General features: G+C 32.4%; 1 protein-coding gene and 1 long non-coding RNA gene across 2 annotated transcripts; both read left to right on the forward strand.

Annotated features, from left to right (window-relative positions):
- LOC122610650 (formin-like protein 20) lies at positions 1–4,737 on the forward strand. Its single transcript, XM_043783620.1, has 14 exons — positions 1–8; positions 146–295; positions 1,175–1,606; positions 1,750–1,867; positions 2,034–2,105; positions 2,270–2,368; positions 2,475–2,516; positions 2,737–2,817; positions 2,891–2,941; positions 3,035–3,116; positions 3,456–3,550; positions 4,166–4,237; positions 4,315–4,431; positions 4,702–4,737. Exons 1-14 carry the CDS (start codon positions 1–3, stop codon positions 4,735–4,737), a joined length of 1,455 nt encoding a protein of 484 aa, XP_043639555.1.
- Positions 4,738–4,813: 76 nt separating this feature from the next.
- On the forward strand, positions 4,814–5,884 carry LOC122579378. Its single transcript, XR_006320629.1, has 3 exons — positions 4,814–4,850; positions 5,150–5,216; positions 5,707–5,884. It is a non-coding gene; the product is annotated as an uncharacterized LOC122579378 (long non-coding RNA).
- The last annotated feature ends 8,250 nt before the right edge of the window (positions 5,885–14,134 follow it).

A 14,134-nucleotide genomic window follows, 5' to 3' on the forward strand; every position in this document is an offset into this window, starting at 1 on the left:
ATGTTATTGTAAATTTCCCCTCTTAATTTTAATAAGTTTATTGTGCATATATAGAAGGTTTTCTTGTATATATGATCATATTGGCTCCACTCCTGCATCTATAAACTCAAGTGACTGATGTTATACTGTTGAATTATGTATATAGTGAGCCAGAATTTGATGTATTAGAACTTGAAGCACTTTTCTCCTCTATATACCTTAAGAAAGATGACTCTATAAAGGCACCACCTTCTTTAATAGCTCTCTCCAAACGGAACTCCTTTGAGGAAATCCGAAGACGTCCAGATACGGAAAGGTATGTACATTGTACTTCCGTGCCATATCTTTAAATCTTCTTTTACAGAGTAAATTATACATACATATGGTAAGGTTCGAACTATTCAATATAAACATAGGTGGTTTCAATTATAATTTGATTTGTTCATATGTGACAAATTTGTTCACATACACCTTTATATATAAATATCAAGCTATAATTTAGAGGTTCTCATGGTTCTTCCTATTCAGATGGTTCTCGAATGAACCTTTGGCTACCATATGTACATACATATATATATGAATTCAATTCATGTATATAAACATTCTCTCACTACAACAAATTATTCAATTCTACACATTTTATTTTACGCAATTTTGAAAAGTGCGTTAAATATTATTCCATGCATCGTTCACATTTATAAATGTGTACAACATGTCTACATCAATAAGTGCGTACGTATTTAAAAGTTTGAAAAAAAATGTTCACACTAATAAATGTGTACAAATTTTATATTTTATGCACTTAATTATAAGTGTGAAGATCATTTCTTCACGGATGATTTCTTCGCACTTGTGTAAATTATCACCCGTGAAGAAATGATTTTTATAGTGCGTAGAAATCACCCGCGAAGAAATATTGTGCACACTTATTGGTGTAAAAATTTTCTTCGCACTTTTAAATGTGAAACTTGTAACTTTTTTTGCACTTTTTAGGGTAGACTATTTGTACACATTTTTAAGTGCGAACAACTTAGCAAATTTTTTCGCATTTTAAAAACGTAGTGCATACAAACGATAAATTTTTTTGTAGTGTCTTCATATCATTTTCACCTTGCATTTCACTAATTTTAGTACTTATTTTCCTAACAATTCTCATGACACTAATTTTTTTTAATGTTATACAATCAAACTCTAGGGTCCAAGAACATGATATTCCAGAACTCGGGAAGCCATCCTCTTTAAAACCTTTGCCTCTTTCATCACCTTCGGCGTATAGAACTCCACCACATCGAGGGGCACCTCCACCACCACCACCACCCGGAGGAGCACCTCCATTTCCACCTCTACCTAGAGGAGTGCCTCCACCTCCACCCCCACCTGGAGCACCTGCACCTCCTCCGCCACTTGGAGGAGTGCTCAGACCTCCACCACCACCTAGAGTCCCTGGACCGCCAGGTGGCCCTCCATCTCCACCAAGTCGTCAAGGTGGTGGCCCAGGTAGAGGGAGAGGACGAGGAGGACTTCAAGTAAAAAAATCCAATTTAAAGCCATTGCATTGGAACAAGATAAGTAAGGCATTGGCAGGAAGCTTGTGGACGGAATTTCAAACTAATAATGACGCCCAAAGGTAATCTAAACTTTCATCGCCATCACTGTACGTAGTTTCTAGCTAATTCTTCTACTCATCATTTTTCTTTTTGTACAAATGTTGTTACTTGATTGTCTATATATAGGAATTCTGATGACGCGTGTTGTATGATTGAATTATAGTGTGCCAGGTTTTGATATGTCAGAATTTGAGACACTTTTCTCTGCAATAGCCCCAAAGGCTGCCAAAAAGGAAGATAAGAAAAACACTTCTAGTTCAAAACCTGAAGTTGTCCAATTGGTAATGCATCTAAGTTAACCAATTTTATTTTTAGGATTTTTTTTTTAAACGCATCAAGTAATGTACATTGCGGTTTATCCTTAATTATATTACTTAGAGGGGCGGTATAGTACCTTTTATGTAATAGTTAACCAATATTATGCGTGTTAACCATAGCCAATTTTAGGTTGACCTGAGGAGGGCCTCTAACATGGAAATCATGCTTACCAAGATTACGATGCCGGTTCCTGAGATAGTGGTAAGTCCAAGTTTCATGTAATAGTTGGCTTTGTTACTATGCATTTACATTACACGCTTAGATTCGTCTATTAGCTAGTGACATATATGATTATTTGATATTGATACTTGTTGCAGATGTAGATATCATATACATATCGATATATTTCTTTCATATATGTGCAGGATGCAATTTTAACTTTGGATGAGAGAAAACTAAACATTGATCAAGTGGAAAATATTTACAAATTCTGTCCTACGAGAGAAGAGATGGAGAAACTCGAGGTGAAGACATAGTTTATAGGATTCCTTTGCTTGATATTAATTTAAAAATGTTCTTGCCGGTAATTCTCCTGTTCGTGAATTGATCTTCTGCATTGTGACTCTTCAGCGTTATAGAGGAGACAAGAAACTACTGGGCAAGTGTGAACAGGTCAGTATCAAGAACATAATAAATATTTTTCTTTTTCATGTATGAACAACTTATCAATTGTTCTAGCCATCTCAGTTATTCTTTTGTTACTTCTTTAGATTGATAGTAAAAATCGACTAGTCTAGTTTCATCTTATAATGTTTTAAGTAATGTAAGTTTCAAACATCTGTAAACTCATATTAATTACCTTTTAATTCTCAAAATTCTAACCATCTTGCAGCATCTCCTGGAGCTAATGAAGGTGCCACGTATAGAATCAAAAATGTTGGTTTTTCTGTTCAAAACTGGATTTAGCAATCAGGTTCGTGGTTATAGTTTTAGTACATGTTCTGAGTTCTGTTTATTTCTTAATCTTACTTTGGTTAATCTTTCAGCTTGCAGAGTTTAGGAAGAGCCTAAACATAGTAAACTCCACATGTGACGAGGTGCTTAATTCACTATTATCCATTCTTTACCTTACCTTGTTTCTAAATGTTATTTCTATCATTAGCTAATATGTTTTGTTGCTGGTTGATTAGTTACGGACGTCTGTTAAGTTGAAGGAAATCATGAAGAAAATTTTATATATGGGGAATACATTAAATCAAGGAACTGCCAGAGGTAAGAACATCACTAGACGCATTATACATGCTTAAAACAGAACAGAGCATACGGGCATGTTGGTTAACATGCAGGGGCGGTACCACATGGGGGGCAAAGGGGGCAAATGCCCCACTTAAAATTTAGATTTTATCATGTATTTTCGAATTTTTCATCGATTTAAAAAAAAAATTTATAGGTTTTTAACATTTTGACCCCTTTTATATTCATATTTCACGGATTTTTTAATTTTGGCCCCTCTGTAATTTTTTCCTGGTACCGCCTCTGTTAACATGACAAATCGGGGTTGAATATCTGAATTTCCCCTATGGTCTAGTTCATGTTATCCAAATTTTGCAGGTGCTGCAGTCGGCTTCAAGTTGGATAGTCTTTTGAAACTGACTGATACACGATCTTCAACCAGCAAGATGACTTTAATGCATTATCTCTGCAAGGTACACCACACAAGAAGCCTTAAGCCCATGATGCTTATATTGCAATTTTAAAGTATTCCTTCCAAGAAACAGTTTTAAAGTCTTGAATCTAGAAAGGTAATAAGTTGAAAAATGAACCATAAAATGTTGCAAATTGAAAAATGATCCTGAAATCCACAAGCAGAGCCAAAAAGTACTTATTACGATAGGAAAAAAAAAAAAAAAAAAAAAAAAAAACAAAGAAATGCATTATTTTACGGGGTGAAATTATGATGAATACCTTAAAATATCCGTAATATACATATTATTTTTACACAAGATTGGAAAATATTTGGGGTTAGATAACCCCTCTCTGACCCAGTGTAGCTCTGCCACTACTAAAATATGTACTTTGAATTTTGGATATATGAATCAGAAACTAGAAATTGATCTAGAGTGCATGCTCTCCTTGTGCCTTTTTCCCTATATTGTTTTTAAAGAATTAATATCTCGTTATGAACATAGTTTTGTAACGGGTATCATATGTATCACATATTTGTGTATCTATCTACATAGATGTATGTCTCTGAGCTTGTGTATACTTGATGATTTCTAATTCCACTTTCCCATTAACACCTGTGCTTTTTATGTCTGCAGGTCCTTGCCTCCGATTATCCCACCCTTTTAGATTTCCACAAGGATCTTGTTAGCCTAGAAAGTGCAACCAAGGTTTGAATTTAGTTTTTATACACAGGTTTACCAATGATATAGTTAGAAGATTATGGAATCACTAGTCGAACTCGCAGGTACAATTGAAAGTTCTAGCAGAAGATATGCAATGCTTTATCGTTGGACTGCGTAAAGTCAAGCTGGAACTAGATGCATCCGCGGAAGATGGCCCAATATCTAAAGGTTTTCATGAGGTATGTAAACATTATATGATCTATGGATTTTCTATCACCTAAGCTTAGAGGTTTCTAGATGGTCGAAACCGATTCGTGTTGAAGCGGGTAACTTTTAGGAACGGGTCAAACGGGTCGGACTTGAACCATCATTCCCCTTTAATAAAAACTATTAAGTGCGTTCATAATGATAACAAATATACTATTATTAGAAGTTTAATAATCTTGGTCTTTGAATAAATCGATTTAGGAGGTTACATGCCTTGATATTAGACTTTGGGTGATTTTCAGATGGACCGTCTTACTTTTTGTAGAACACTGATTTAATGTTTGGGACTACAAACTGTGATTAACTTTTCACACATTTTTAGAGATTAAAGGAGTTCACTGCCTATGCTGAGGAGGAGGTGAAGACTGTAACAAAGTTATATGCAGATACGGTACATCCTGATAAGTTTCACTATAATTTAGGGAGAGTTGCACGTAAAAGGAGTGTATTTTGAGTCAAAAATTATTAGAGTATTAGTGAACCCACTAAAAATAGCAATGTGTAAGGGCCTATGCTATAAGTTTATAATCAAAGAAGGATTGGGTTACCAACATAACCTTTACCAGTGATCATTTCAAACAATGTAAAACCCGGGCCCATATATATTCAGATTTGAAAGTATGTTTCCTGAGGTGAAAATTCAATCTTCTACGTGAAATTTTCTCATTCATTAAATAACTTCTGGCACAGGGTAGAAATGCTGATGCTTTGCCCTTATATTTTGGTGAAGACCCAGCTCGTTGCCCTTTCGAACAAGGTAAGTTGAAGTATTTCTGTCCAGGTAAAGGATTCAGATCAAAATGGCAAACTATATTTTTACGGGTCAAAACATGTAGAGTCAGGTCAATCCAAAGTTCCAAACACCCATACCTGACATAAAAACTATTTAATCAGTGTGGCTACTGGTTAGCATCTTGATATCTTCACAAGAGGTCTCATGTCTGAGACTCCGAGTAGGTAACATCTTAGAGTTGGCTAGAGGAAGGGTTTGGAAACGACCACAGGATGCCCTGTTAGGCCGCACACATTTGAGTTCAAAAAGATTTGCCCCACAGTGTGCATTTTGGGATCAATGCATTTTAGTTCAAATTTACTTGAGCAATAGTTTCTTTTTACCTAAGTTTTTCTTGGTTATTTACCAGCTTGATTGATTAGATATAAAACATGACAAGTTTTGGCCCATTCATGTGCAAAAGAGCCGAAATTTCCACCTCTAAATTTGATTGCTTCCTTTATTGGTTGGACAGCTAGTTTAACCCTTTTAAACTTTGTGAGGCTCTTTCAAAAATGCGATGCGGAGAATCGTGGACAGGCTGAAGCTGCAAGAAAGGAAAACGAGAAAGAGATCGAAACGACCTGGTATACAGTTCCATGGACCTATCCAGAAATACTTTACGATATTTGGCCTAATGTATGAGAAAATAAGTGCCACACTGTCCATATGTCCAAAACAGACTAGAGTTTTTAGTTGTACTATCTGAGCTCAAACTCGATATACGTTTGACCATGTCGAACCTATAAATATCGAGTGTGAGTTTGAAGTTATAGTGTCTTACCTCAAATATTGATCTAGACTAGCTTTTGTGTTCTATGCCTTAGTATGTATATATGATAACTTGTCAATCTTTATATACCACAGCTCAAATTTCTTCCTATATGATGATAACACGTACGTAATTATCGATATAAAAAGTTATAATTATAAATATCAACAAACACAATGCCACAGTACTACAACCATTTCATTCTTTTGTTTGGAGCCAACAAATTAAAGAACTCAATTGAGATTGATAAAGCAGAATCTATTGTTTGCTTGTATCACATGGAAAAGAAATAAATGAATAAAACTAAATTTGACAAAAAAAAAAAGTTAAAATCAGAACGGCCCATACTTATATACCTGTAGAAGAAACTAAAACTCAAACTCATGAATATTTTTATTTGTTAAGAATTAAAAAGAGGCGTAGTATAAGTTCATATATAAGTATTATAGTTGACAATCGATTAATTATAGTGCCAAAAATAATCGTCGGAGACGTGGGTTATGACCATGAAATTCAAAGAAGCTGAGAAGACAGCAACATCGAGAAAGACGATCGTGAGAGTCGTAAAAGATGAACAAAAAATATTCCAAGCTGAAAATTTGAGAAAAATGAGGGCTAGGGTTTATGTGCTTCTTTGATTTTGGACTTATAGGGAAGGAAGATCGATGATGATGTGACTTGTCCTTTTGTGTCCCTTGTTTTTAATCGCCAACCGTATCCAACAATTATTTTTTGGTATCTCGACCACAACTACTATTTGCAGATAGTCGCTGCAAATAGTGCGGTCCCCTGTTTGTAATAGCAAATCTGACAAAATAATAGCGGACCCTTGTCGGTAATCGCTGCAAATAGTTAGATATGGACAAAACACCACTATTTGCAGCGATAATCGTTGCAAATAGTATGGTTGAATTACCAAAAGTCTGGTCGGGATACCAGCCGTCTTTTTAATTGGTGGTCATCTTATTCACACCGAGAATGAACTCTCATAGTTATATTTTCTAATCTCTACCATTCTTTGTCTTTTATAAACAAACTAGGTGATACCCCGTGCATTGCACCAGGCTATTTTGTTTTTTACGTAATTCATCGTAAATGACATGCAATAAAAAATTCTTATACGAGACTTTCAAATATGAGCCTGTTGAGACTCAAAGGCGATTCTCATTAGATCTATTTTCATTACTTGATATGGACCTGAATTACTGAATAAACATATAGCCTTGAATAGTCTTTGATTTTCATTACTAAATGGAGTATTTGCACCAATACTACGAAGCTTTCTTCACCGCAAACTTTATAGGTGTGACATCCGTCACCAAAACTGGTAATTTATTATAGTCTTTAATTTACATTCCAAATTTCTTGACTAGTCAATATGCCTATATAGTATAACAAGCATAGAAATGTGGTGATCATTTCCAATATGGGATTCCTATTACTTGGATTTCAATAGTTTAGGAATTAGATATTTGATCTTTCTAAACGTAGATGACTATAATTATCCCTGTAATTTCTAGACGCGTAGTTGTTAGTCATATTTATTTATAGACTTTGATAAATCTCTATACACTAATAAGTGGGTTAAAGTCTATAATCATCAAAGTAAATGATAAGAATTATAAATAACAGTAATAATAATAATAGTTTTTACTTATAGGTTAAATAAATAAGTAAATAAAACAATTAAAAGCTCAAATACAATTAAGTTAGTTATATCAAATATCAAAATACAAATTTTTAACCTCCTGGTTATAATTTACGGTCACGAGGGATTTCTAATCCAAATAGAATTTTGGCTAATATTAGTAATTAGCTATCCTAAATACATATTAACTCAAACACTTAACTCTATAGGAATAAGAAGATATACATGCATTTATAAATTAACTATCAAAACAAAAATCTAAAGCAAAACCCTCTTTCTTTGCTACTGTTGTCGAACTCAAACCAGCAACACAAAACAAATTTGTAATTCTTCAATTGCCAAGAATTCATCTAAAGGATCCTTGGATTTTTATTTGGTAAGTTAATATAATTCTCAAAAAAAAAAATTTCAAAGGTTATTATCATATAAAATTTATGGTTAAAATCCTTATAGAATAATATTTTATTTTATGTTGTCAAGGTATCTAAGGAGTGATCATCAACTTTAGGGTAAAATTTCTTATCTTTTCTTTTCATATATATATATATATGCATATTTTTTTTTATTTATTAATCTTTATTTTTAAGTAACCTATGTTGATGAATATGTATATTATGGCAAAATTTATAATAATGAATGAAAGGGTTTTTTTAAGGGTTAAATCAAAAGCTTGAAGTATAAATCATATTAATGTTAGAAGTTCAAGTATCTAATATAGCATAATAATTAATGTAATAAAAGAAATCCAATTATGAAGACATGAAAATCATAATAACAGATTTAAATAGGTGTTGGAAAGATTTGAAGGTTTATATATGAATATTAGTTGTAGTAGTTTTTAAAACAGTAAGTTTGGGTTATTTTAGAATCTGGACAGATTCGGTTTGTTAATTTTGAAAGGTCGTATCTTGGTCATGGAAGATGGTTAAGTCACGTTTTTGGTGTTTAGAATTAATTTCAGGAAGTCTACTTTCTGGTGGAAGTGGTTTCGTGTCAAAATATGAAGTTTAAGGTTGTCAAACGAATTTTATAACAAAACTACACAAAGCTGAGTTTTCTGAACAGATTTAGGTCGACTTCAAATAGTCATATCTAGGTCGATTTTATGAACTAGAATATTATTTTTTTCCAGAAACATTTTTAAGATGTTAAGAGTGTACAGTAAAATCTTGGATTTTTTTAAAGCTTCGAAGGCCCTTAACTTTTATAAAACTTTTCTGCATGCAAACAGTGAATTTTCTGACTAGTCTGTGATTATGGAATTTTTAAAAATAGTTAACGTGTGAAATAAATTAAGTAAAAATTCATGTAAGTTTATAACACTCTAAGGTTACAGTACTTAAGATTTGAAAGCTTGAATTGTTCGTTTCATCCTAATAAAAAATAGATAAAGTTACCAAAAATTTCAGTGAATAAGAGCTTGTAGAATTTAATCATAAATCGTTAAAACAAATACTCTATATTAAGTTATGTGACTTGTAACTTAATAATATATGACAAATCAGTTGGGAATATTTTGAAGGTAGCCATATATATATATATATATATCATCAAATACGGGTTACAATGGACTGTTCTTGACCATGTTCATAATTGTAACTTGTTCATATATATGTTGTGTAGATTCTAGCGACCTTGTTGGACTTTGCATAACTGCTTGCTTGTTGAGGTGAGTTTCGTGGCCCCTTTTTATATTATTTCTTTGGGGGAAAATGATGCTCAAAACATTTTTATTTCTTACTAGATGTGCGAAAACTAGTTTGCTTTATTGGACATATACGTGTACTTATGAAATGTGTATGTTAGCTTGTTTGCGTTGATTTCATGATGCAATAGATGTCTGTCGATATCTATTGATGACAATTTATGGCAATGGATAACAATGATAACAAATAACCAACTTTATACTCCAGTTGGTAGTTTGTTGGTATAACAATGTGTGATTGAGTTGTTGGCAAATGATGTGATTGAGTTGTTGGCAAGCAGTGGTGAGTTTATGTTGTTGGATAACTATGATGGCAATGATCAGTATTTGGTATGCATACATGCTACTACATGTTTATATTTACACTATTGTCCAAACCTCATTTATCATGCACAGCAAATTCATTTGTATTCATATAAATCTACGAACTCACCAACATTATGTTGGTGAGTTCGAGCATTCATTTTCAGGTAATAATAAAGAGATCCTACATGGACTCCTAGTTTGCATTTGAACATTGAACGCTATTTGCTATTTGCTACATTTCTTTTGCTATTTGAGGCGTGTTGCCTAGACTTATCCCGTTTGTGGGAATCACAATTATTTGGATTTCATTTAGTATGACTCTATTATAAAGTCCATGTGCTATTGCTATATCTTTTCGTCATATCCTACGATTCCGCCTAAGGTGGGGTGTGACAATAGGGAACTCTCTGGACTAACTTTTTCCACTCACTATTAATTTTAGAATAAATTAAGAAAATGATGAGTTTAGGTTTCGTAAAAGTCTTGTCAAAGCAGTTGTATATCCATATTCACTTTTTTGCACATTTGTTTTTACGTGTATACATCATATGATATGGTTCCAATAAATAAGATATCAATAATTCATAAGTAACACAATAAATGAAGACAATAAGTAATTTATTGGCTCATCGCAAAGATAAATAGCATCAAATGTAAATTAGAGTGACCCTACTACAAGATATTCAAATATTAAGTATTTTTTTGGAATATAGCAACATAAGAAATTAAATTACAATCAAAACTACATTGTATATTTTAAGATGTTTGTCTCATTTTAAAAAACACTACCTCGTTTAAACACCTATAGAGTCTTGTTGAAAGCAATTTCTAGTCGCAACAAATGATAGATATACTTTTTATGATTTTATGAACACAACTCGTCATATGCCTAACATTTTTCAACCCGTATTTATATGCCTACATGCATGGAACTACATATGATGATGTTTAGTTGTTAGAGAAAGAAGAAGTTGAAGTGGGTCTTAGCCTCTTAGAGTCTTAGGTGGCAAGCTATATCATTAATTTGATATATTTTAATAATAGAAATTGAAAGAAAAAAAAAACAAAGTGACTGACAACCTGAACCCGATCCTTATATAGACATTTTTGCCGGTTTTTATCCCCACCATAGGACATTTTTTCTTTTAACCTCAATAAAATAAAAAGTGATAAGTTTAAATACTTTTTAATCAATTAGCCTTTAAGAATATGATGAATTTAATATTAAAATTAAATTTGCAAACATCAACAAAGTATGTATATATCTCATTATATGTACAACCATGTAACATAAAAATTTATGGATATATTCATCACATAGAAATGAGTTTTGAAATGATAAACCAAAACAATGAATGGCGTGTCAAACATTTAAGACTTAAAAATTTTTGAAACTAACAATCTTATAGTTTTATAGTAGTTATTAAGCGTTAACAGTTTTATAACGATGAATGGCGTGTCAAACATTTAATACTAAAAAATTTTTGAAACTAACAATCTTATAGTTTTATAGTAGTTATTAAACGTGAACAGTTTTATACTCCGTAGTAGTTATGATACGCAAATCACAATTAAACTATTAATTTTATTTTTTATTTGTATTAATGAAAAGATCTCCACAACTAACAATTTAATAAAAGCTAACTAATTTGAAATATATATATATATATATATGTGGGTGAGTTAGATTAGGGACTCCTTATTTTAGGGACTGTTAGGGACTTGATCTAGACCGTCTATTTTCATCAGATCTAATCACCACTGATCATCTCCGGCGACATCTCCGGCCATATTCATCTCCGGCGAGACTTACAACTTACACATGTGTAAGTTGAATAAAAATTATGATTCAGAGCGGGCTTCACCTTTAAGGATATTCATAAACCAAAGCTGGTTGGGGTGATAGGTCATTGAGGGTGATAGGTCATAGTGTGATAGGTCATAGAGGGTGATAGGTCATAGGGGGTGACCGGTGATGGGTGATCTACCTAAAAAAATATTGTACTTAAAACATGTGTAAGTTATTTCCACTTGTGTAAGTCTCTTCGGAGATGGTCGCCGGAGGATCATGGTGGTGGTTGGAGATGGTGGTGGTGGTGGTGGTGATCAGAGATGATGGTTGTGGTGGCCGGATAAGGAGGTAGAAGGAATCCCTTACAGTCCCTAAAATAAGGACTCCCTAATTTAACTTTTCCCTATAGAAAAAAGTTCATGTGAAAACCATGAGAACCTTTATATTATAACTTGATGTTCGTATGTAAATGGTTCTCAGATGAACCTTACCCCCCCCCCCCCACACACACACACATATATATAGACAATTAAATAAGAACAGTCTTAAAATAAGAACACAGTGAAAATACTTAAAAACTACATTTTGATCATTAAAAGTCCATAAAACTAACATAGTGTATAACTAATTGTCATTATTTAAGTGTTTAACAACACATTGGTTTGTCAAAATCAAGAAAATCATGTTTTTTAGTTTGTGCATCCATCTTGGATGCATATTCATCTAAATGATGCATCCAACAAAAAACATGATTTTTTCAATTTTGATGGATCAATGTGTTACCGTTCTTATTTTAATGCATCAAAATGATATTTTTAAGTTTTCTCACGGTTCCTATTTTAAGAGTGTTTTACCGAAATGTTACCATATATATGTATATGGGGGAAGTGAAGGTGGTGCTGTTAGACACTTAAGTTGGGTGAAATCCCTCTCACATGCTAGTTTTTTTAATTCATAAAAAACATGGAGCCCACAATTTATTCATTATACATTTATGGATTAAAAAATTAGTATGTGAGGGGGATTTCACCCAATTTAGGTGTGTGACAGCACCACCTCCCCTTTTCCCTATGTATGTGTATGTATATATATATATAGGGATTGTGTATTGTAAAAGAAGTATTAAAGTAAAACAAATAAGACCCTCATGGTTAAATCGATGCACGAACATTCATGTAACAATTGATGTACGATGATTTTCATGATGCACAGTAATTATCACTGATGAATAACATTTTGTTTTATTTGTTTTACTTTAATATTTTTTTTATTTTACCTAAAGCGCGCGCGCACACACACACACATATATATATATACACTACAAATTAAAAATAAAAAACTAAACCTTCCGTATTACCCAACATGTAGCTCCTTATACGAACTCAATATGAAATGAATACGGAACACACCGATACACTGTGGATGTGTTCCATATTAAATACGAAACAAATACGACTCACGTATTGATAACTTAAGCTTAATTTACTCAAAATAGAGTACTTACATAATAATATTTTTTTCATTAATTATTAGAAAAACCATGACAATATGCGAGTTGTCATTAGTGGCTTTAATATGCATATACTTTATACATTAAAACTATCTCTGAATATCATTCATAAAGTGTGTCATTAACAAATTAAAATCATAATCTCTTTATATACTAAATTTGACTTATGTGGGTTATTTCATTGAATTCCCAAATAAATGTTTATTTTATTTTTTTAATATTTGATGTTTTTTAAGCTATATAGATCAATAGAAATTTATTTACATTAAATAAATAAATAATGAATCAAATAAATTAACACACATATTGAAGAGTTAATTTTTTCTTAAAAAATATTTTTTCCTTTATTAATAGTTTTTAAATACAAATGTTATCGGGATTTTTTTTTATTGTTCAATTAAACTCTACAATAATTTTACTTGTTAGAAACTAAATTTGATTTTTGATACTTCAACAAAATATGAAACCTGAAGTTGGATTAATTATGAATTAGTAGATTTTGTCAGTTATTATTATTTTTTTCTATTTATTTGAGATGGACTATATTTACATATTAATTTGCTTCAAAGTTTTCTCAGACTATCACGCTTATAAATTTATGCTTGTGAAATATTTTGATTTATTTCCTTTTTCAATTTTGTTAAAACAATACTAGACGGGTGTCTGCGCGGCGGTGATAGTGGTAGCAACGAAGGTATGGCGACGGCGGCAGTGGTGGCGGCGATTTGCAGCGGTGACGGTAGTGGTGGCGTGGTGGTGATTATAAATTAATTGATGTAAGAGGGGTTAATATGATGTTTTAAGGGTTGGAAGATTTATCTTGTAATTTATTTAATTAAGAATATTATAGGTAAATAGGTGAAAAAATATTTAAATTAGTGAACAAATAAGAGGGGTAATATGGTAATTTCAAAATCTTATCTACTTAAAAGGGTAGGGGTAGTTTACTTTATAGAGTAGTATAGATATAGATATAAAAATAGTAACAAATAACTTAGGGGCAAGGGTGTAGTCGGCAAAAACCATCGGCTCAATCGGCAAATCGGCAACCCCTATAGCACATGAATCGGCAAGTTTTGGCAAGAAACATCGGCTAGTTTTGGCCGATGCAAGTGAACGTTGGGTGACTATTTTCGAGGTAATCAAACAAAAACAAACATTAATTTATAT

This window comes from Erigeron canadensis, chromosome 8, assembly GCF_010389155.1.
Source record: "Erigeron canadensis isolate Cc75 chromosome 8, C_canadensis_v1, whole genome shotgun sequence".
Taxonomy (NCBI): domain Eukaryota; kingdom Viridiplantae; phylum Streptophyta; class Magnoliopsida; order Asterales; family Asteraceae; genus Erigeron; species Erigeron canadensis.

Excerpts from the sequence above, each read along its gene's own strand:
- LOC122610650 (XM_043783620.1), top strand. Across the intron at positions 1,868-2,033 it reads AACCTGAAGTTGTCCAATTG|GTTGACCTGAGGAGGGCCTC; the intron begins GTAATGCATCTA and ends AGCCAATTTTAG. Across the intron at positions 2,106-2,269 it reads TGCCGGTTCCTGAGATAGTG|GATGCAATTTTAACTTTGGA; the intron begins GTAAGTCCAAGT and ends ATATATGTGCAG.